The sequence below is a fragment of the Gasterosteus aculeatus genome, chromosome 6 (assembly GCF_964276395.1).
Source record: "Gasterosteus aculeatus chromosome 6, fGasAcu3.hap1.1, whole genome shotgun sequence".
Lineage (NCBI taxonomy): Eukaryota > Metazoa > Chordata > Actinopteri > Perciformes > Gasterosteidae > Gasterosteus > Gasterosteus aculeatus.
In genome coordinates, this window is record NC_135693.1 from 7,174,712 (window position 1) to 7,198,712 (window position 24,001).

Sequence of the window (24,001 nt, forward strand, 5' to 3'; positions counted from 1 at the left end):
AACTTGAGAGGCGATGTGGGTGGGTGGGTGGAGACGAGACAAAACAAATCACTCTGAAACAAATCCCCAGCCTGATTCTCAAGGGCCACGGGGATCGCCCGGGTCCTGAGGGGAAATTAGTGAGTCATCTGGCCCGAGGGTCTTCTTGCATTAGCGCCTGTGTCACAGGCCGAGGCTCGGGCCCCGGGGTCCAGACAGAGCTGGGGGGGGGGGGGGGGGGGGGGGGGGGGGAGTGGACCCCGGCACAGCCCGGCTTCCTGTGTGCGGCAGGGGCCAGGCGGGACAGGGTGTCTCTGGTGCCTCACTTTAAGCTGACCCTCCGTCTGTGGGCTGCACTTAACACTGCAGATAACGCTGGCTTTATAGCACGGGGCTGGTGACAGACGGGAACAAACTGCCAGGCCGCCGCTGGTGGCAGAGGCCAAGATTGGGAGCTGGGGTTCAGGGTGAGACGCTTTCTAGTCATGGGACGCCCCCCCCCCCAAAAAAAAGACCAGCCGCACATCCCATTAGGTAGTCTGACAGCCAGTGGCACCACGGCTTCAGAGCGCCCGCTGAAGTAGACGATGAGGGCTATCAGACAGGCCGGCTGGGGCAGATCCAGCGCTCTGCATTTCAACAGGAAGCAGAACCGGGGGGACCGCTGGGTTCAAAGACCTGGGGGGCTAATAAGTGCCACATACAGTAGCTACGAGAGGAGATAAAGAGTTTGAAATCGGAAACTTGTGTCACATTCATTTCGGCCTTCCACTGACTGGAAACCTAGTTGGAAACATGCAGGACTTTTGTGTACGACATGTGTTATATGTAGAATGTATATAATAAGAATGCCGCTCAGCATTTTCGGGGGCAAAAAGCACAGATGCCTGCAGTTTAACCCCCCCCCCATAGAGGGTCTATATGAACAGGTCAAACATTGTTTAGCCTCGGCCGTGACACATCACACGTTGACTTCAGGTTTGATCAAATCCAAACAGCTTCAGAAATCTCCATTGAGCTAAACAGGTTCAGACAATAAAACAAGTAAAGAAAGACTGAATGAATAACACATTTAAAATGTGTACAGAAGTCAAATTGTCTGGTTTATTTTTGATATAGAAATAAAGTATATTGCACAGGAAGTCCTGACCAACCTCGACAGTCCCCTCTGAAAACGGTGTTGAATACAAAATAAAACCAATAAGCACAGGGAGCCAAATCCAAATCCACTCCATCGTTTGTTCTGTTGTTTTTCCTCCAAGCATTCTTTGTTGTAAATCAATTATTAGAAGGCATGAGATCCGTTTGGTCACATACAACTGTCTGCTCATGAAATATTTACTGTATAACTTCATAAAGAGTGCGTGCTTTAATGTAATGATGCACTTCTGTAGACAGAAAGACTGTAGGCTTTTGACTGACTTCCACAACTCCAAAAAAAAAAAAAAATTGTTCACAATGGTTACCAGTATTGGCTTTTCCCCTTGAACACGCGATTAGCTCCCCTGTGGTTTTCGCTGCGTTGTCTGACGTCTCGTCCCAAATTAAATTCAGACTTTGTTTCAGGCGGGCCGTCGTCTGAAAAAAGTGTCCACTCGTCTCCTCTCCGTAAGGCCTGTCCCGCCACGATTGGCTTTAGTGCAGTTATTGAGTGACTTTGACCTGCGTTTAGGATTGTTTACACGGACTCACACGGAACACACGGATTTGTAAACATTTACCACGCAGGTCAGCGTTATCCAGCCCTGGTGTTTGGGACCCGGAGCCCTGCGGGGTTTGATTCCAGCCAGCTAATCAGACACTGATACATCTGTCTGTCTGTCTATCTGGCCGGTCCCAGAGACCAGGACTGAAAAGCTTCACCGCAGCTCACAACAGTGTGGTAACACAAGTTAATACCACCATCAAACAGGCAGTATAAATAAAACTTTAGCACCTGTATATTCGTTGTCACTAAGTCTTTCATTTAAATGGCATGCCCCTATATTTTTAGTGACTCAAAGGACATGGCTGGTGATATGCTGTATTTGTCATATATGTCAATAAATCCCATAAAATTATTTAAAAAGCTGTTGTGTGTGCCGGATAGATCTGCCTGCAGACTTGGATCAACTGTCCACTCCAGTTTACCTCGAGTTGTTCTGCTGCTGTACACACACCAAACCCTCCACTGAGAGGAGTCCTCAACAAAATACTACATTTAGCATGTTTTCAGATGCTACTTATTAGCGCTCTGTTCGGCGAGAACAACGAGAACCACAGACGGTGTTGAGACGTTGTCGGCCATTTTATCTGATTTGCTGACTTCATCAAAACTTTAGGATATCACCAACCGTATCGTTTGACTATAGTGGGCTGAGATAAAACCTTATTTTTAAAAAAAGAGTCCACTACCACTGTGTTTTCAAAGATTTGTTCTAAAATGGGAGATTAGAATAAAAACACACAACCTGCATGAACATCCCCAATTTGAGCCGTCCCAAGCCATTGTCCAGCTGTGTGGCGAGTGTGTGTTCAGAGAGCCCGTAAGAACATCTGCTCAGGTTATGATTTGCTCGCATTCAGACACAAACACAAACAACGTATCCGGGAACGGGGGGCGGGCCAAGAGGAAAGTCTGATTGCGTCACGATTGTCTACAGCAGGAACAACGACATGATGCATATTAGTGAGCACCTCTCCCCATGACGACAGGCTAACTTACACACACATACACAGTACATAGTTGCATCAGAATCCCCCCCCCCCTCGCCAGGTTGTGAGGAAGTAGATGGTCGATCACAATCACTGAACACCCAATACTCGCGCTCCTTGCATTTAACACCTAGGTAACAAGTTGATTGGTTCTGCTTGGTTGACGTGGCAGTTTCTCCATGGGTTTATGACCACGGTGGAGCTGCTAGACCTACAAACTGATGACCACCTCGGCCTCTTTAGAGCTAAAACAAAAGGGTTCACCTCTGTGGACAAGGAGTTGACTTCTCGATACCTTGAGGTCCTCGTCCCTCCCTGTGCCTGTGGTTAGAAGTCTATGATTATCATAGGCTGATTGGATTTCTAGAGATGCTAGAAAAGAAGACAAGAAGGTGAAACAGATTTTAAGCGTCTCGGGTGTTGAAACGCGACGCGACAGCGCTCGCGGGGTCCGAGGAATTCACATGTGGGATTTCTTGGTCAGTAATGAGTTGTCACTTGAAGTTAACGTGGGGGGAAAGAAATCCTGTAAGGGTCCAAACTCTACCCCAAAAAAAAAAAACAGTCCATCGGAGCTCAGTTTGATTAGAAGGATTAAAAGCTCGGTGTCCTGAATCGGAGCGGGCAGTCCCTGTTCTGCTTTACATTCTGCTGCGTCAGCCGTGGGACGAGAAGATGGGCCTGCTGATGTTGCTGTTGGTGGTCATGGCCGCCAGTTCCCACCTAGAGAGAAAAACAGCAGGAATCAGAAGCAAGGATCTTAAGTGACAGCAAAAGAGAAACACAATTTATCGTTGCCTTTAAGCGGTGCCGGTTATTAACCCAGACGGGCCAAAGAACCGGACTCTAATTTCAGTCTTTTTCACTCTCAGGAAATTCTTGCACTTTTGCTAAAGTCCAAATGTTTCACCGTGGTTCCCAAATGATGCTGCATAAATATACGCTTTATTCATTCAGATCCAGAGATTGCAGTTGAAGTGAGACTTTTTTTTTAAGTCACACTTTTGAAGCAACTTTTTAACCTTCGGGAAGACTCCAGTATACTTTTTAATTATTGAGTAAGTAAAGTTTCATGGGGGGTGCTGTTGAATGCTCATTAGTTGGTCTGTTTGGAATTCTTCATCTCTACTTCAAAATCCTGATGCTTTTATTAACTAACAGCTTGACTTTCGTTGTTTTGAAATAGCTACGGCCCTGGAAAACAATGACAGTCAATCAAGCAACTGTGTGACATTTGCCCCCCACCCCTCTCCCCTTGTAGGCTTGAAGGGCTACGATGTGGACGAGGATGAGGGGAGCAGCACCCCCCCCCCACGCTGAAACACGAGAACCAGGAGCGGGACCTGACAACAGGGTCTAGTGCTGACCTGCTGACAGGTCAGAGGTGGAGCCCCAGATTGTTATCACTGGCTCTGGTTTCACACTCACTCCCTCTCAATCGCGTTGTTCGTTTTTTTGTTGTGCGCGCTTGTGTGTGTTTTAAGAGGGGAGCTTGGCACGCTGGAGCTGGAGATGCCAGTGAGGGGGGCAAAGGGAGTTAACCAAAGTCCTGTGAACCCCCCCCCCCCCCCGGAGACAGCCACTCGGGGTTACAAACGCAACGGCAAAGTGGGGAGTGCGCAAGGTGGCACTGACAAAAAAAATGAGACGCCAAGAGGAGTAATTAGTATCAAGTTCCACGGGGTCAATGTGTTAGAAAAAAGGGAAATAAAAAATGTCACATCGGTGGACCTCACAAGCTCAGATCTACTTGCATAATGAAGATTCATTACGGTTAGAAATAGTTACATGCTTGAAATAGAATGATAGAATATTGTGGCCTGTTATGTTCCGTATCAGTGGGACTAAGGGGCCTCATGCAGGCCCTTCAGGCTCAATGGCTGGGGGCTTCCGGGACTTCCGAGGCTACGAGGCCCCAAATGATTTGGGAAGAGCTTCCAACTTCAGACCCTTTGAAGCTCTCAAAGTTAAGACGGTCAGCAGCTCTCCTCTGGCTGAGCAGACAGGCAGGAGAGAGTTGCTATGGTTACAGGTTATTTTGTCATGATGTAAAGCCCAATAAAAAGGTTAATAAAACTCTGGGTTTTGGGGATTTTCCTATATATTCCAAAATATTGGAGAGCGTGTCCCTGGATGTATATAACGAGTATGGCTTTGTTCTGCAAACTCGCAGCTCAAACAGCCGATGACAGGAGTTCTTCTATTGGCCGAGCCGGTGACTCCTATTGTTACAAAGAAGTCATGAGAACAGAACCAATAGTGGCACTCAGAGTGTCGAATACACTATTTAGCATGAAATGTCTCGAGTTTTATTTCCAGTAAATGTTAACGTGTTTTTGGAGCCTAAATATGTTTAACTAGAAATTTTGTGAAGAGAGAGAGGAAAAATGTATCCAAATACTCAAAATGAATCGAGGCATATTGAGATATTGCGTAATCAGCGATCCTCACTTGGTGGTAACGTGCCTTTTGTCACCTGGACTACCCAAGAAGTCTTTTAAGTTTCAACATAATTGTCTCATTTCTTTCCATACACAAATCTCTGTGCTATTAGCAGGAGGCGGATGCAATTACATAGAAACATTACATTGACGGATTTAATGTAAATTCAGACAAAAGCTTGCGTGAAAGGTACCACTGGTTAAATAAAGGATGATGGGCCGTAATTTTCCTATTTGAAAAACAGCCTCATTATTGAGAGGGACGGAGTGGCGGCAACAATGACAAACAGCATGAACAAAAGATAAGTCAACGCTATGAGCGAATAGCGAATGTTTGAGAAGAGGATGCTTGTCTGACCTGAGATCATGTGGGAGTCCTGACTGCTCCAGACTGTATTGAATAACAGCTATTTTGCATAACATCTTCAAATTAGGGCCTGAAAAGAAGAGAAAGTGTAATGAGACACAGGCTTGTTTCGCTCAAAGCCCAGAGAAAAACAGCTGAGACAAACAACAGTGTTCATTAGGACAGTGTTGAATCACCTTATTGCACAAATCATCTTTTTACATCCATTACAAACTTCCTCTCAATTATGCTCCGCCATATGTCCGGTGATAAACAGTGTGCAGGCGACTGGCACGTGGCAGCGTGTGCCACAGGGGATGCCGCCGAGTACTGGCAGTCCCATACGGCCCCCGTGTCCCTGTGCAAGCCCGCCTACACACGCTGTGACCCGACAGCATCACAGGCGACCCCGGCGCAGGGAGGAAATGCCCATATGTGGTAGTGCAAGAGACGGAAGTACCCAGTGTTTTAGCACAACGCAGGGCCGTGGCCTGGCATGAGGGGTGAAGGAAGCAGTGGTGTACGGTGTTGATTGTATAAAATGTTTTGAGGACACCTGAGGATAGCGTTTTAACTTTAGTCAAGGTGGCGGAAAATTTGAGATGAACCGGTTGAATTTTTCCTATTTTAAAAAAAATCCCAATTTCTATTTTGGCAGATTTTTATTTGACAGGAAGCACTAAGTTGTAAAATAATTTCCACCACCCTAAAGTCAGTGTAAACTGAAAAATAATCTAAAATCTAATCTAAAACTAGAATAGGTTAAAAAAAACATCTTGAAGAAAATGTATGTTTTTTTCAACAAGTTAAATATCTCCTCATTTCCAATCTAAATCTATTTTATATTTCTTTATTCTACATTTTACAAGGTAACACTTGAAAACATTTTAAATATATGTTTATTTCTACTGGAGCTTGAAAGCATCATAATAACCATTAACTGAAATACATGCTAACAAGTTTAACGCCTTTTTAACAATGACAACCTGCAGTCGTGGGTCTGAATATCTACATGTGGAAGATGAGGTAATCCATGTCACATACATGGATTACACAAAGAATACTTACTGAAGTCTAAGATATACAGGTCAGAATGATCCATGAGGTTGAATTCGTCACCCATTCCTTGCTCCGGACAGGGGCTGTAAAGAGAATAAAAAAAGGTGTTGTTTTTTTTAAACATGCAAGTGTTCAAAGCTTCAAACCTATCCAGGAGGACAACGATTCCCCCTCACACTTCCTGCCTGTTATCAGGAGCGTGAGCCCTCATGGATTGCCAAGGTTGCATTTGCTACTCATCTGTTTCATGGGGCAACTTCATTGTTTCTTCTCTCAAGTCATTCCCAACAATCAGTTACCAACAGACCCCCTATTACTTAGCTTGTCATCCGCCCTCTTACCAGCTTTCTTTAATCACTAGGATTCATAATCAGGCAGCTACAGTTTTATCTCAAACACAGCAGCGCTGTTAGCGCAGAGCTCTGCTCCTCCTCTTTCTTTCCCAATCATGAGCTGGCATGATTTAAGCCCACAGGAAGTGTCTCAATGCAGTGAGACGGCAGGCTGGGGCCATGCTGATAGTTTCACAGACCTGTGCTGCCGTTGATATCACCGCACATCTGTTTCCTGCCGCGGCTGAACACACACACCTGTGACACACCAGGTGCAACGCAGCTCAGAAAAGGTCTCTTCATTCACGCTCGCACCGACCGATTGAAGCTAAACGTGGCCACTTGGAAGGAAAGCGTAGAAAAGCATCTTATGAATGATTTAGCCAGTGTGTAAATGTACTCTATGCACATCATTGCTTTGTATCCCCAGCGCAACAGGAGAGCCGTTCAGATCAGATAAAAGAAGCACTTGACCATTTACACACTACCCGAGGACAGCTTCAGCCAGACAGGTGCATTCACCAAGCAGTTTAGTGTCTATAAATATCCATCATGGGGGGCAACTGAGGGATTCGGTTGCCACGTTTGGTCCTTGAGAAAAGCTTTGATAGATGCTTTCTGCACAAAGACCACAGGACACCATTACAGTACTGTGGACGCCTTCTAGAAGAGACCACCTTTCAAATTGGATTACATTTATTATTATTATTATACCTCCTTTTTCCCATCTGTCTCTTTCTCTGTCTCGCTCTCACTCGCATTCTTGACCCGAACCGCTGTCTTGCTGATCAGAAAATCCCTCCTCGGTCCTCCGATGTCTCCCCGCCCATCAATCTCTGCTCCTCTCTCCCGCTGTCCTCTCCATTGCGTCTCCCTGCGCTGCGTGTTCAGGATGTTGTAAGGGTTTTACGTTGCTAATCTTCCCAAAACAAACACCGTAGTGGCTCAAAGCAGCCAGGAGAGGTGCGGAGCACGAGCGCAGTCGTCCCAGGGGGCCAGCTGGGGAAGTCATTACGCCCCCCCCCAGGAGGAGGCCATCCACTGGGGCTTACTGCATGAGCCTTTATCAGAAAGGACCCCGCCGCCTGTCTACTCCTCGACCTGCTGCTCAGTACTGACTGTACCATCACTGGGCTGATTAAATGATTGTTTTCACGCCAATCCAAAGAAGGAACACTAATCAATGACGTAATTACGAAAATATGCAGGTGTAGGGGTACTGCTGAAATTGAGAGATTTGTACATGCATTCATCAAACTTAAATAAACAATAGAATAATTACACAACCTCCGACTGTTGTCCCCTTTCTTGGTGGAATTGAACATTAAATTGCGTTTGTCGAGAGAGATTTACCAGTTCTTCAGTCTCAAACAAACAACCAGCTGTAACCATAGCAACGCGGGTGTCGTAATTGTCTCTGGCTTTATTACCCAGTATGAAAGTGGTTTCATATCTCGTCGGCGTTCAGATCACTCTACTGGACACGCTCATTTAAAAAAAGCAGCGTAGTACGTCTACCGGTTGCCTCGGATACTAACATCATTAATCTGTCTCCATAACGCAGGTAGGCATCGTGTCTATCTGACAGAGCCCGCTGCAGTAGCCAGCGACTACTGTGCGAGCTCACATGGAGAGCGGGTACGGGGCTCGGAGGCCGACGCGTGAAAGGCTGCAGATAAGACGGCCGCTTTTCACAGAGAGCCACATGAAAGATGAAGATTGCGTCCCTCTTGGCACGAGGCTTTTTCTCGCATGCTCGTGGATGACGTCGACCCCGGGTGTGAAATTGGGCATTAGGGAATGCTAATGCTTTATTGGTCGCCGCAAAAAAGGGGCGGCCTGGAAGGGATCGTAGAGGAAAGGAAGAGGTGCTGAGAGGTGTCCGACGGGCGGGCAGCAGTTGGAAGCGGGAAAGTCGCGGTGCGCGAGTTTATGTGGCGTCCTGGTGTTTGATGGGTCTCTTTGTTACATGATCGGCAAAGTATCGCTATGTGTGAAGGGGCTCCTCCCCCCACTGCAGCGGTGGTGGTGGTTCCCAGTCTAAATGAGGCCAGAGTGATGCCGCTCCCCCGCTAGAAAAAACACAGGCTGCTATTTCAAACAACACTCAGTGAGGGCGTCTAATCACCCAATGACCAGTCCTTTGCAGCAATACACTGCCTGCCTCATTACATCCAAAGCTGGGTCAAAAAAACTACAGAAGGCCTACAATCCTAAAACTAATCCGGGAACGACAAAGAGCCTGGGAAAAGTGTCTTTAGTTGCCAGTGACTTAATTTCCTTAAAAGAAAGAAAAAGCAAGAATGCGAATGAAGTGACATGAGGAAAAGTCCATCAGCAACACAAAGGCAGATGCAAACGATACATCTGGAATCCGCCCCGTCGTAGGCATGTTTTTTTAAGGGGCTTCATTGACCATGTCCTCATTCTTGAGGTGATATGATCTGCATCCTCTTTCCCTTCTCCACTTCCTATTCGGTCCTTCACAACTGTCCAGCTCACAGGAACTCATCGCACACTACAACTTCCTGCAGAGCACCTTATCAGGACGACCAGACGCCAAATCTAATTATTTTACTCAAACTTTGCTATGGAGTGAAAACATTGGGGGAAAACGCTGTGACGGTAGGAGCAACAAAGAAAAATAAAACTCTTAAATGACTTCAACATTGGTGGGTAACAGTATTTTAAGAACTATTCAATATAGTATAATAGAAGATGGTGGCAGGACAGAAGGTTCAGCCAGAAGCATGATGACACGCTCAAAGCAAGCAACTATTACAGAGTATGAAAGTAGTAGAAGCATGAATGACTCATCCCTGTTTTTCCCTTTTAGGTCAAAGCATAAACCCGGGTATTAAATCATAAACACTACAGTCTGATGGTAGGCGTTTACTAAACCACTTTACTTAGTCCAATAGACTTGGTTTATCACGGATCCATAGATTCCCATCCATTTCTTTTGCCCCTAATCTCGACTGGGTGGCCTCGTCTTACTGAGCTATCTGTGCCCCCTCCCGGGCAGTGGCTGGACAGTGGATTAAGACCAGTAGTTGCCCAGACGTAAGCCCCATGCAGAGGGTGGGAGACACAAAGCCGACACCAAAGAATGCATCTCCGATTGCAAGCCCCAAGGACAAAAGCGTAGTTGGACTTGGTGATGGTGCTGGAGAGAAAAAAAGACTTAACAAAACACCGGTGTCGCCTCTTTAATCAGGACAGGTTGTTATAAATCGAGCTGCATTAAACAGTCTCGTGGCGTACATTAAACCAGCTGTCTTCCACAGCTTGAAGACAGCTGGGGGAGTATAAAGGTGTTGCCAAACGGTCATCTATAGCTGGCAGATTCATTTGGGAATGTTACTTCCTTGAAGACCCCTCGCATAAGACTAGTGCCAAGGTCAGCCGCCTAATAGGAGACACTCAAAATAGAACATACTGACAAGTATGCTTCAGTATAACACACTTTGTATTATGTAGACAATACTACTCAATATGTACAATATGTCAACTTCTTTTAACAGAAACTACTTTTATTTCCCTTTATTTATTTATTTATATATATATATATCGTTTTTTATGGTTTCATCATTCTCTGGCACTAACAAACGCTTTGTAGTGTTAAACATGACCTGCTGACGGTGAATGGATATTCTACTATTCAGGTTAAATCAATAGTCTGGTCTGCTTTTCATTTCTTTAAACTTTAAACCCCTCCCCGAGAGGAGTTTGTGTTTGCGATGACAGTAGTAAATCCCGATATCAAACTACTGCTATTTACACATGTGAATTGATGTGGCATCACAAAGCGTCGCCTGTCCAGGCTGTTTATTTGAGCTGCTGTGTAACACTCCACCCTGTGACACCGTAGTGTATACAGCCCGTTAGCGGGTTAAAGAGGGTTAAGATGCAGATGAAATACTATCATGAGCTCGTCTTTGAAGAGTAAATCACGGTGTTGCTGTGCTGCCCCGAGGTCCTGTCCCGACACGCGCTGGATGCCCCGTATCCTGCTGGGGTCACCTCCACTGTTTGACAGGTTTTATCTTGGGCATACGGAGCGTGTGCGCACGCGCGCGCACACACACACACACACACACACACACACACACACACACACACACACACACACACACAGGCAATTAATAAAAGGAAACTTCTGCAGCCTACCCTTTGACACTAAAGGCCAACAACAACATGTGTGTGTGGCATCATAATCTATGGGGTGTTGATAGCGTGTTTCCATGGAGCCGTGGTCCACTGTGGCCGACCTGAGGGACCCTGGAGGGTGCAGAACATGCGGCCATACTGACAATGCTTTGAGAATTACAACAACAAAAAAAATCAAAACCGAATGTCAGTGTTATTTGTGCAATGCAGGGACTGAAAAAAAGCAGTTTTAGTTCAATCAGCCTCAGTCCAATGCTGTGTTTAGTCTAACATTTGAACTGCCATGTTGAACAATGATAACAAGCCACACTTTAGGCGGCTGGACTATCATAACAGCAGAGCTTTCAGTCATTGATAAGGTTCAAAATGCCCCCCGTAGGTGATATCGAGGCACCAGGCTTTTGACCTTCCTGATCTACTAAACAAAGGCCCTGGACTCTGCTGAAGCTCTACGGCTCAACAGCGCGCTGTTTTAACTGACCGGTGGTAATTCCACGCGGATTAAATATCACGCTGAGATTCTGGTGGATTAAACGAGGAGGTTCTGGAGTTTGGATGTTTTGGCTACCAGTAGGATTACCTGCTACGTTGACTCACCCTTGCTCAGAGACACACAGCCTCCCCACCTGGAAGCTCAATAGCGGACAACTGCCAGAAAAAAACTATTATTAGAATCGTACATTGCTTCCAAGAAAACAGAATGTTAGCGTCTTCCACCAATATTTGATGAGTAATGACTCAAAAACATTAAAGAGGCCCAATAATCGCAGCATCTAATGTGAGGAATGGCTTCAGCATGCTTTCCGTCTCCACTGTGCATATCATGAGTGCATATTGCCAAATGGAACTACGGCTGTCAACAAATATTCTATATATGAATATATAGTCAAATAGTTGTTAAAAACAAAAAAATATTCGAATGTGAAAATGAATATTCGATTGCATTCGAATGTAAAAAAACGGCGGCAGATGGCGGCGCGACTGTGTTTTGCGGGTGGGCGTGCGCCTGACTACTGACTGGATATTGCATGAATAAATTAGACTAGATGGGCTACAACAGCTTCATGCACCAGTTTGATATTTGCAGTTTCATGCAAAGGAAAAGTTCCACGTTTACTGCACAGCTCGCTCGGAGCCTTCAATGTCGGTACGGTAAAACAACTAATGTTAATATTTGTCTCAAATCAATGAATGAAGCCTGTTATATTTGGGACAAGAATCACAACCTTAAATTGCTTGAACAAAACTCTTGATCAGCACTGAGCATTTGTTTATTATTGTCGTTCTTGTTGCCGGACAGAGAGAGAAAGAAAGAGTGTGTGTGTGCGAGCGAGAGGTCTGCGGTCTTGGCCATTAGTTAATTTACGTATTACTTTATCATCACTGTTACTTAATTTACTTATTTGTATCTAATATGTTGTTAAATATGTAACTTAAATAAATTACCTGTACAAGTAGTTATGTCTCGTTTTATTAATTTGTCCTGTCATTGACGTTCCTAATGCGCAACCAGATATTCAAATATGTGTTTTTTTAAAGCGAATATTCAAACGTCATTTTTGAGCAATTTTGACAGCCCTAAATGGAACACAAGCGCTCAGGCTGGCAGAGCAAAGCTCTGACGTCGGCTCATCCAAGCCGTGAGTGACGTGAACGCACACAGACCCGAGACACACACAAATAGCAAACCACACCGGGAGTAGGAAATTTCAGCGATGACCTACAATTACAGAATAGAGAATAACAAGGTTTTGTGACAATTTAGGGCTGTTAAAATCCTATCCCATATTTTTTCCTTGAGAAAAAAGTGTTATTGCTGAAAAGCAACAGAAACTAGGGCCAAAAAATCCCAAAATAGTTTGTAGGCCTCTGGTTGGCTGACATGTGGTACATTAGATCATTGCCAGCAAGCGGTACAAATGTTAAAATTACCCAAGCTAATACTTTCTTACCCTCTTGGTGTTGACATGTTTGTTTTTACCACTGCTTTCCTGCAGAATACTTTACTATTACTCCCAAAAACTCATTGACCTGAGCATATTTAAAAACAGACAATTACTTGATTTCTTAAATCAGTGTATTACATAAGAGAGTCAAAGACTGGTGTATGTGGAAATCTTTCAGCCAGTGACAGACCGACAACCGTTGATATATTTGCGGAGGTGTGTGTGTGTGTGTGTGTGTGTGTGTGTGTGTGTGTGTGTGTGTGTGCAACATCACCTCTACCCCCCCCCCACCAGCTGAAAGATCAGCTGTGGAACAATGTAACACCGTTACATTTCATTCAAACCGTACAGAAATAACAGTCTTTACCATCAATAATCAACTATGGTTTATTCCAAAAAAACAATTGTTAGATGCCAAAAATCGCTAAATGTATGTAGAGAGAGAGAATATAACGACCGGAGACGTACTTCGCCAATCGCAGATATTGCCATCCAGCCCGACCTCATCACAGACCTTGTCTGGGTCGGCCTCCGCACAGCGATGACATCAAAGACACTTAATCATAGAACAAGGCCACTTTGGGATAGTTAGACCTAAACTGACAGCCACTGGTCTGTGATACTCAGTGAAAGGCAATGAAAACCCCTTTGAAGAACCATCATTATCAGCAGTCCACACAGAGGTGCTGAAGGGCTAAAAGGGCCCAAAATCTCTTTTCTGCAAACGACAGGGATGTTTCTATTTGAACTTTTACGAAATCACAAAAAAAGGACAAGCCTTCTACCACAGAACAACAAGGGCTCATATAAATTGATCTAAATCAGTCATCATTACAGCCATCAGAGAGTTTGGAATACCTGTCACGGTAAAAATATATCATAAAACCATCATGGAATGAATGCACGTGGTTTGGTCCAAGTGGTTCAAGAGGCAGTGCCAGATTCCCCGGAGCAGATTCCACGCTGTCTGCTCCCAGCATGCCAATCTGTCATGTCCTTGTTCATATCCTGCCCCTCGTATAGGATGCCCTGTTCCCGAGCTTAAAATGCATCCACATTTAGCCCGGCCTGGGCTTGTCGTAAGCAATTATACACAGAGGGTTCTGAATGCCAACAATGACAACACACCATCAGCGGCAAAAAAAAACCAACCTCTCTTTGGCAACTCGTTGGGACGTTTGGGAAAGAGAAGACGTGCACAGAGCGCGTAGGTGAAGGTCAGTGCAGGTGGAGTTAGTCATGCAGGCGGCGTCCTTCGTGGGGCAGCGAGCAGGTCTCAGTAAATGAGTGTAGCAGAGGCGCCGAGGGTGTATCCAATTGCACTCTGTGAGAAAGAATGCTCCCTTAGGTCATAAATCAGGGACAGGGCAGAATTTCGCGCCTTTCTGCAACTCAGCAGGCCTGTTTACACTGACTTAAGTGGCACTCAATACACTGCCATTAATGCCCGGTGGGTCATTCACACACACACAAATTTGTGTGTGTATCGAAGACCGTGCTTACAAAACAATTGCGCAACTTAAAAAAGGTCATCAAGGCTCATTCAGTCTAAATCCAAGTATATTGTTATACAAAATGCTGGAAGGTTTGCTTGTTTTGCTTGCACCGGTGTATTTTCTGTAATTCATTAGAGTCTGTATCACACCGTTGATGTTTTGTTAACACACCTCAGTGTTATGTCCAGTCCAAAGTGTAACCCCTTTGAAAGCAGAGGGCTCTCGGACTTAATAGCTTTAGTGTCCTTCACTAAACCAATAAATTATCCCTGAACAAATTCCTGCAGGTAAAATAAATATCATAAAGTGGGGAAAAAGAATCAACAGAGGGGTCCTGTTTTGGATCAATATGAAAGGACAACTAGCCCAGGAAAACAAGATGTGGACCATAAATTCGAACACAATTTCCTTGGCAGACCAACAGAAATGAGAAAGCCCAGAAAAGAACACAAGCAACGTGTCCGGAAAATAATTCATGGCGGCATGTGCGAGACATTTGTCAGCTGCATTGAGACAAACACTGATAACATTTTAACTGCCCTCGTTGTTGTTAGGTCATGCAGAAATAAACCAAGGTAACACAGCAAAGGCTGGTTTTAGACACAATGTTCATACTCAATTAAATGAGAAAGAAAATAATCTAAAAATATGTCCAAATCAAGACCTTGAGATGCCAAGTGAATCTTAGTAGGAAAAACGTTCCAAGTAAAGAGACAAAAGCAAACAAAAGGAGTGTGTGTGAGATGCTGTTTGTGTGTCTTGGGTTGTGTGTGCACGTGCTTATGGCAGTTCCTGTGTGTAAGAGGCTTAGGTGTGCTCATGTAAACAACAAGCGTGCAATGCTGGTCTACAGAACTTGTGTGGCCGACTTGCCGAGAGGCCGCGAGGACTTTGCTCTCATTTCTACAGTAACAGGAAACAACTACAGAGCGACCTGCTTCACAAATAACACAAACAAACCAAAGTTTTACACCAATAACGATGATTGGTGTGCATTCATTAATATATGTTAACAGCTTCAAAGTTGCATTGGCCCCTGAAATGAAAACCAAAAAAAGAAAAGAAAACATCTGCCCTGATTCTTTTAAACAGGATGTTGGAGATACTGTGTTTGATTCCTTGCCCTGCTCGGCCCTCCATCATCTCAGGGGCCCCAAAGACAAAGACACTCCCTCACAACAGGAAATCATGACTCCTCATAAGCTCGTCCTCGGCCAATCTTGGCGAGAAACCAAACAATCTGTAAAAAATTTTGAATAATAAGCATCTTCTAAAGCTCTTGATGATGTACAAACATTTTCAAGTTTTATATTACTTACTTTTGCTCACTTTGGATTGCTTCCGTTTATGAGGCTATTTTATGTCCTTTTATTTACAAATTCTAAGCCTTTGGTAGCCTTTAAAAAGAGATGGGCAGGTTTACCCTAATGCTGCCGCCTGATGGAGATAGCGCTTGTGTATTACGGCGTGCTCCCGATGACGGGGCGGCCGGCCGAGCAGTGGAGAGCAAAGCCGGCAGCAGCCGGAGGCCTCTAGGACATGAGCGCCTGCAGACGTAGTCTCTTATCCACAGCCTCCCGTTCCCCGCTATCAGGCCGTCCCAGCGGGGTTCACCTGATAACACCGCCTCGCTGATAACGGTAGCTCGGGACCCGGACGACTCTGGACCACGGTAATGCCGTTAGCTACCTCGTTACCCCGGCTACTGGCCTATCACAAGCCCGTCACCAGCTACGGACCCCCGCCACTACTGTCTTGCAGACGCAGAGGAAATCGGCCCGGGCCGCTGTCCACAGGAGCCAGACCCCCCCAAAGGAGAACGGGAGCCTTGTTTCTCCACAAAGACGGAGGGCTTGTTATTAAGAGCCGGTGCTTCACAGAGATTAGGATGACAAACAACAAAAAGAGTCAAGAGCGTAACAATTTAAGTGCCTGTAAAGTGTGCCTGTAAAAGGAGATGGTCCATTCCCCATCTCGAGCCAACCTCTGAAACGATTAGGCATTTATTGTAAACTATTGAGGTAAAATGCTGGCTGTGGTGCCAATAATATATCTCAGAATCTGGCACTATGAAGCAGTAAGAGGTTAAACCCACGCAGAGCCTCAAAGGAGACAAGAAGTCAAACAAGTTGGGGTTGCTGCTAATGGAAATGCGGTTCCAGCTTAGTAACTAATTACCCTCATTAGTATTTATTTACACTAATTTATTGCAGCTTTGCAACACTAATTCCAAGGTATAGAGCCAAAGTTTCAGATAAATCCTAATCATCATGAATAAGCATGTTTGTTCTCATGTATGTGCTAAAGCACACAAAAATGTTATAATGGGGATAAATATCGGCGAGAGCAACAACAGCAAGCTAACGTTTGCAATAATGACCCTGTTATCAACAGTAATGATAAAGACAACAATGAATGTGAAGGGAACCTCACTTAAACCAGTTCCATGTTTTTGCAGCTTGGTCTTCATGTCCTTCCATAACTCTTAAATGTAACGAATGAGACATGTTTCTGTCTTTGTAAGATCAGCTGCACTAATCTTTGGGAAAAAAATATTAACATTATTTGAACAGTTAACAATTCAGCAGAGGGAGCTAATTGTTGCTAATCCAAATTCAGTATTTTACATTTGTTTATGCATATGAAAGTATATGGCAGTACTCGTGAGTGTGTAAGTGAACGCTGGCCTGCAAACGAAAAGAAAGTTAGATAAAAAAGACAAACGGGAAATATTTGGGGACATCCTTTCAGAATACATAAAAAACAATAAGATACTAGATAGACAGAATCCTAGTCAGTGAGTGTGTAAGAGACTTTCACAGTGCCCAGGAAATTGAAAGTTCAAGCAGTAACATCTGGGCCTCACCTGGTTCCTCCAAAGAGAATGATTCGATCCCCAACCATACAACAGCACTGGCGTCTCCGAGGACACGGGCCTTTCCCCTTCGGTTCCACCTTCGTCCAGGAAAGGGTTTCTGTAGTGCGAGAATAAAGACGAGGAAACAATATTTAGACATAATGATGGAAAAGAAGACTGAATCAAGAGTGAAGACTCTTTTTAACTTCCAATTAAATCTCCCCTCCAAATAGCAGAAAAGGGGGCTGTTTAGCTCAACAGGGTTTGAGTAGTGTAGGTGACCTCGCAGCAGCTACACTTCACATGAACCTACTGGTGCTTCCTTTGGTGCCCGCAGTTGTTCAGATTCCTGCTGTATTGAACCACAAACACAGGGCTCAGCGGTGAAGGGGATGAGGAGGAGCGATTATAGCAAGAAAACCTTCACATTCATCTGAACATGAAACTTTACATTTCAGAAATAGAAACTAATCCTCCCCTCTGCTCGGCACAAGTGCAACCCGAGTGACGTCGTTGCAGCACTCTCATCTTTTCCATTTAAGGATGAAATGTGAGTCAGAGCCAACAGCATCATTGAATCTCTATAGCAACAGGCCATTCAGACTTTGTCTCCGGACGATCATTAGGACTATTAGGTGCTGCCATCTAGTGGACTGCAAAGCACAGGTTCACATCAAATCACCCAGTTAACAGTGCAAGTACGCAATATTCTCTCCGTCTATGAAAAACATGTGACGTGCTAAAACTATAGAGGTCAAACATCACTAGTAAGAACAAATGTGATAATACACATCCCATACATGCCCGTCATTGTGGCCATATTAATGCACCTTTATAGTGGGTCAGCGCAAACACATCATCACTGCAGACAGAGCAAAGCCCATTTATCATGCGCAAAGCAAAGACGTGTGGCCGGCAGCGACAAACTCCAACGCAGTGCTCAATGAATTTCCCATATAAGTAAAGAATGGTGAATCACCTGGATTGAATTTCCAGAGGTCATTGAAGTGCCGGTCCAGACGTGCATTGTATCCGCCAAATATGTACAGCTCCCCTTTATAGGAAACTAAACACAGAAGGGAAAGCAAAGCAATGACCAGTTGGTTCGGTCCATAGTTTCGGTACAAACTGAACCATGAGAGTCGGTTTGACCAGATAGATTTGTTTCATCATTCATTCCATTGGTACTAAATAAATGTATATTTACATACATATACTTTGTATTTTGCACTACAAAAAAACAATGAAAAAAATTGAATCGTGCTTGAGAATGAATGAGAGACCGGTCACATGGGAAATGGTTTGCAATTTACATACAAATATAATTACAACAATTAATTTAATTCCATACATTCTTCCTCCTGAAAACACATTATTTCCGAATAAATAGACTAATCAAGTTGCAAATCCTGAGCATTCTTGCTAAGCTACGATATGGCAGCTCACCTCTAAACTCATTCTGGGTTGAATCATTATCGAGAGGACAGAATGAAAGTAATTAAGGATTCTGGTCGACCGAAATACAATACAAGCATTTAAAATTGCTTGACAAGTCATACATTTGTTTGGCGTATTGATTGTGTGTGTGTGTCTCACAGGCTGAATGACTCCTCCGTCCCTCTGGCAGCGGCTGTGTGGTCAGCGTGCTCAGCCAGCAGTTGGTCTGCGTATCGAACACTTTGATCTTGTTGCAGTAGATCTCGTTGTTGGAGTGGAAGGGACCGAAGCGGTCCGCTCGCCCTCCGAACACAAACATCTTCGTCCCGATGATGGTGGCCGAGTGGAAGTCCCTCCAGCGTGCCGGAGTGCTCTGTGAGGAGACGACGTGCCAGTGTTACACGTTCACACACCATGGCGTCATGAAGCAGAGGAATCAGGACCAAACTTTCCAATGTCCAAAGATCATCATCGTGAACCGGGGCAATAAAGCTGTACTTTCACACTGGCAACGTTGAGGTTTGCTGAAGTGAAGTTGTGAGTAGAGTGCGCCATCTAGTGGCGTCACACATGTTTATTTAGTAGGAACACTGATACACTCAGCATAATGATGCAGGTGGTACTGTATTTGGTTTTAAGAGAAATATGGATATAGAAGTAAACAAAAAGTGAACTGTGGTGGCCCCCCCCTCATAATTTAGCTGGCCTACAGTCTTTCCCGCGCCTTCCTTCCAGAATGTGCTGCCATTGTTTTCCAAAAAGGCCACACAAGCCAGCAGGCACTTGTTTTACAAACAGAGCAGTGGGAGGAAAAGGAAATTTTAAAAAAAACTTATAAAAATTATCGCTTTAACAAAACAAGTTGTAATAGAGTGTTAAAATTACACAAATAAAAACTTTTTAATAAAGACAAATCAGTAATAGCGCAGGTTATTTGACAAAAGGAATGCGAATGTGTCAACGTGGAGAAAGAAATGTCTTATTCACTCACGTGCACAACTAAATCCGTAAGCACGGAGCTGTAATCTGGCGATGGCGAAATGTTCTCGGTTAGGAACTAAAGTTAGTTCACCCAAGGCACTGGTGTCTACGTTTAAAATATACTTATATACTTAGGACTTTATCATGTGACCAGCCTGACAGCATACAAACACAAATGGCATTTCCCAGAAGAGGAAATCCTCAGACATTTCTTTATTCAGTTACCAAAGAGCTGCAATACATTTCAGTCCCTTTGCACCCAGCCGGTCACAGCACTGAGTGCTTTAGTAGCAGTGTTGCCAACCCCTGTGACAAACAATGGTGTATCGATCTCCAACCGGGCTTTCAATGGAACCGCGCATGTTGCCCGTCCATTCTATTGTGTTCCTTTGAGCTCATCTTTCTTTGAGCATGAATCATTTTGAATAATTAACAACTCACCCTGGCATTAATTAATGACCAAACCATGGTGATGGTGTCCAGCTTGTGGATGTCATTGGAGAAGCAGTCAGCCTAAGAAACAGCAGAGGACATTAATTGAATCGTTCTTTTTCATGTTGACAGTCCAACAGTGAAGTGTGACGAAGACTCACCAGCTGCTCGTAACCTCCAAATATATACATTGCCTTCCCCAGGACGCAGGAGGAGTGGCCGTCCCTTGCCCCCGGAAGGGTCCCCGAAATCTTGGGGGTGAACCATCTGTGGGTGTCTATGAAGCGGGAACAGTTTGTATCAACTCTAAAGTCTATTGCGATGGACCAGTCCTCCAATATTACTGACAAAACGCTTCCCCTGTAGCATCAAACGGGGGACCGTCGAAGGCGACGCGGCCTCGATTAAACATTTGACAGCGTGAGTTTGGTGCAAGTCTACTTACTGACATCAAAGGCATAAAGCACATTGCAGGCCCCCTCCGTGTCGTTGCGGCCACCCCAGAGGTAGATAACGTCGTCCAGCAGCACAGCGGTGTGGCCGTAACGCATATACGGCACTTCGCGGACGCGTTCGTGTCCTCCTCCCATCCTCACTGGAGGCAACTTCATCCAGCGCAGAGACACTGGAGTAAGAAGCAATCCAGAAGGGCGTATTCATTCAATGCACAGTTAAAAACACGGCATGTTCTCTGCATGTTCTCCCTGTGTCTGCGCGGGTTCTCTCCAGGCAGAAGAAATTCAGAGAAAGTGCACTGATAATATGAAGTCAAGATCAGCTGCAATAACAAATGGAAATGTCACTAAAATGACATGGTGCAGTACAATAGTAGTGTCATTTTCAATTGTTGGATAGAGATATTTACTTTTGAAGCCAAAATATAATTCAGTGTTTATTATACATTTCACCGGTGTTTCTCAAACCATCAGTTAAGCACGACAAGATGTAACATAATGTGAAACGCCTTCTTGAAGTCCAAACTGCATATTTGGTGGATAACGTGTCATCTAGTTTGAAACTCTCATAGACAAGTCAAGACAAAAAGAGAAAAAGAAAACCAGAAGGACCAGAAGAAGACAGCCGGCTCCGCTGTAAAGTAGCCGAGAAAAGGAGATAAAATACGGGTACAATAACTATGGTGGTCCCGTTCCCATTTCAATCAGCCGAAGGCCTCTCTATCTAAGTCTGGTGCCACATATCTTTTTTATGTTACAGCCTCAGCAAGTAGGCTCCAACTACTGTTGGAAGTTGTAAAACCAACCAAGCAGGTGGCCGACCACACCGAAAGAAATATATATATACAAAATGGGTTACGAATAAGGGGAGCAGTTTTATAAAACGTTAGAGTGCCACATTTAAGGAAAACACCTGCGTTTGTAAGATGGCAACAGAAAAACAGCAAACGGAGCATTTCACACACCGCAATTGAAAGTTTGGCTTCCACTGCCAGCTGTATAGAGCAGCCGTTAAAGCAGTGAAGGTTCGGCAAAGTCGAAAAAAACACTTTCATGCTCACTTCATGATGACTTCAAAGATAAATATTTTCCTGCCTCATTACAGTTAGAAAACAGGACTTAAAAGAAAAATGCCTTTTCACCCATTTAGTATGCAAACAGAAAGAAACAGCAGATAAGCACAGTTATATAAATATGTCAACTAGGGCTCCAGTGATTCATTTTAGATTTAATTGCCCCCCCCAATAGTAGCACTTACTGTCAAAACTTTTTTTTAAACAAGATCATCTTAATATTCCTTCGTCTAGTTTGAAGATTTCTTTTCCCCAAAATAACCCGAACCCTTGGGAATCCCGGAATCCAAGCAGCACCGCCTACCTGTGTTAAAGACATGCACATCAATTTGACGGAGCGTCTCGTAGTCTTCCCCGGAGCAGTAGCCTCCAAAGGAGTACACCTTGTGCCCCACCGCCACAGCAGCATGGTTGACTCTCCGCGGCCCTCCTTCCAGGTGCACCGACCAGCGCAACATTCCACGCGCAAGCACCTCACACCATCACTTTGTCAACCGCCTGGATCCCATCAAGCCAACGCCGTTGTTTACCTGTGACCACAACGACAAAGCTTAGAAGAACGGTGGGGCCGACTAGGAGTTGGGGGGGGTCGACAGGGACCACAAAGGGCAACTGTTTGTCCCCTTGGCCTCAGAGTTGCTCGGCTCCGCTGCTGCTGACAGGCTCACAAACCGCGGTATTATCTAAGCTGGGAGGGTATTTTAAGAAGTGGTTAGACATACATCTACCACTCCTCTTTATTTCACCTCCCTCTCCCCCATGCTGCCTCCCACCCCGCCGTTTTAAAAATAGTATCACATGAATTGTATACAACCCTTTTGGCCGATACCATATAAATACAATTACAAACAAGTGTTTCTAGTTACCTTTTGGTATTAGAGGGCTCCTAATAAATTACTGATGTGTCATGAAGTAGGATTGTGTTTCTAGCCTTTTGTGCCAAAGTGTCAAAATTGTGTCTTGGCTACGTGGGCAGTCGTACAAATCAAAAATAGTAGATAGCCACTAAGGATACCAGCAGAACGAATGTGTAGAAAATTCAACATTACTACGGAGACAGTTTAAAACTCAAAAATAAAGTGTAAACAAACCAGCAAATATTCACTCCTGTCTTGTAGGAGGGATTGTGAACCCGTTCTTGCTATAAACCCTGTGTACCCGGCTTATCGGTCTCAATGACTCAATGACCTCTGACCTTCGTCTGCTCTTATAAATAAACCCCCAGAAGACCATTCAACATAACAAGTGGAGCAAAACAGGCAAGATCTTGTCGACAGGCAGGTTTAAGTTGAGTAATTCTTTTAAAGCATGCTGTGACTTTTCTAAATGTAAACAGTTGCAACGTGAAGGCAACGTTGCAGCACCCGCATACATGAAACAGCATGTTAGCCACGTAGATTTTGAGAAGAAGTGCATGTCGACCGATTGGGGCGACGACGATTTTTACACCCTGCTAGCTCACTGAAGAGGATACCGGTTAGTTGGTATCATAGGTGACTAGCCATGCAGCGGACAACGTGACCACAATAGCTTCGTAGTCATTATGACTTAGTTAACATACACCCACATCAATGTGTACCACTGCACGCGTCCGGGTTTTTCCGGGCACACTGTGGACGCACAGATGTTTGTTTGAATAAGCCCATTTAGACCAGGCGACATTGAGCTTTCGCACTGTTGCCACAGTCCAGTCAGCGCCTCGTACCCTTGCTAGCTGACGTTAGCACTGGGAGAGGAACACCGACCGGCCGCCCGGTGCCTCGTTCTCACGACACGAACAACAACCGTGTAACTACAATAGTGCTTTTGTGTCCAGCTCTTCCATGACCATCTATCCAGGAGAGCAACGCTGCTGCTAGCCGGGCTAATGCTAACATGCAGTAGCTAACCGTAGTAGCTAACGTTAGTAGATTTAGCTGTTAGCTAACATTAGCTAACGTGAACTGAATTAAAAGAAAACAGCCTGCAAAGAGTTTCCGCAGCGGGGTTTATTTCCGATGTTGGCAAAGTTACGAGCCGGTTCGCTAACAGAGGCTAATATGATCAGTGGAATGTACGTTAGCTACCTTCGGGTCGAGTCGGCTGTGGTTAACTGGTGTTTAGGGGAGGCGCAGCGCTGTCCACTGGGAGCCCCGACCGAGCCCCGCGTGACGCGGCCGCCAGCGCTCCCTGCCGGCGGCTTTTAATCTCTCATTCACGTTCTCTCTGGATAACCGTTTAAAAGAACGTGCCATTTGTGATAAGAAACACCACTAAATAAATACTGGACAGTGTTATTGTTACACAATTATTGCATCGTGTGA

At 44.8% G+C, this 24,001-nt stretch overlaps 1 protein-coding gene across 2 annotated transcripts; it reads right to left on the reverse strand.

The window, feature by feature from the left end:
- Window positions 1-1,050: 1,050 nt before the first annotated feature.
- Window positions 1,051-24,001, reverse strand: klhdc3 (kelch domain containing 3). Of its 2 annotated transcripts, XR_013467864.1 has the most exons (12): window positions 23,765-23,875; window positions 22,003-22,228; window positions 20,616-20,795; window positions 20,332-20,447; window positions 20,180-20,251; window positions 18,917-19,130; window positions 18,300-18,386; window positions 17,330-17,438; window positions 14,120-14,291; window positions 6,529-6,602; window positions 5,473-5,551; window positions 1,051-3,396 (listed from the first exon to the last, which is right to left on the reverse strand). XR_013467864.1 is itself a non-coding variant. In XM_040178704.2 (11 exons), exons 2-11 carry the CDS (start codon window positions 22,154-22,156, stop codon window positions 3,330-3,332), a joined length of 1,152 nt encoding a protein of 383 aa, XP_040034638.1. In that variant the 5' UTR covers window positions 22,157-22,228; window positions 23,765-24,001; the 3' UTR covers window positions 1,051-3,329. The 2 variants fall into 2 exon arrangements, 1 of the variants encoding a protein (XP_040034638.1); XM_040178704.2 differs by lacking the exon at window positions 14,120-14,291 and having other exon boundaries at window positions 23,765-24,001.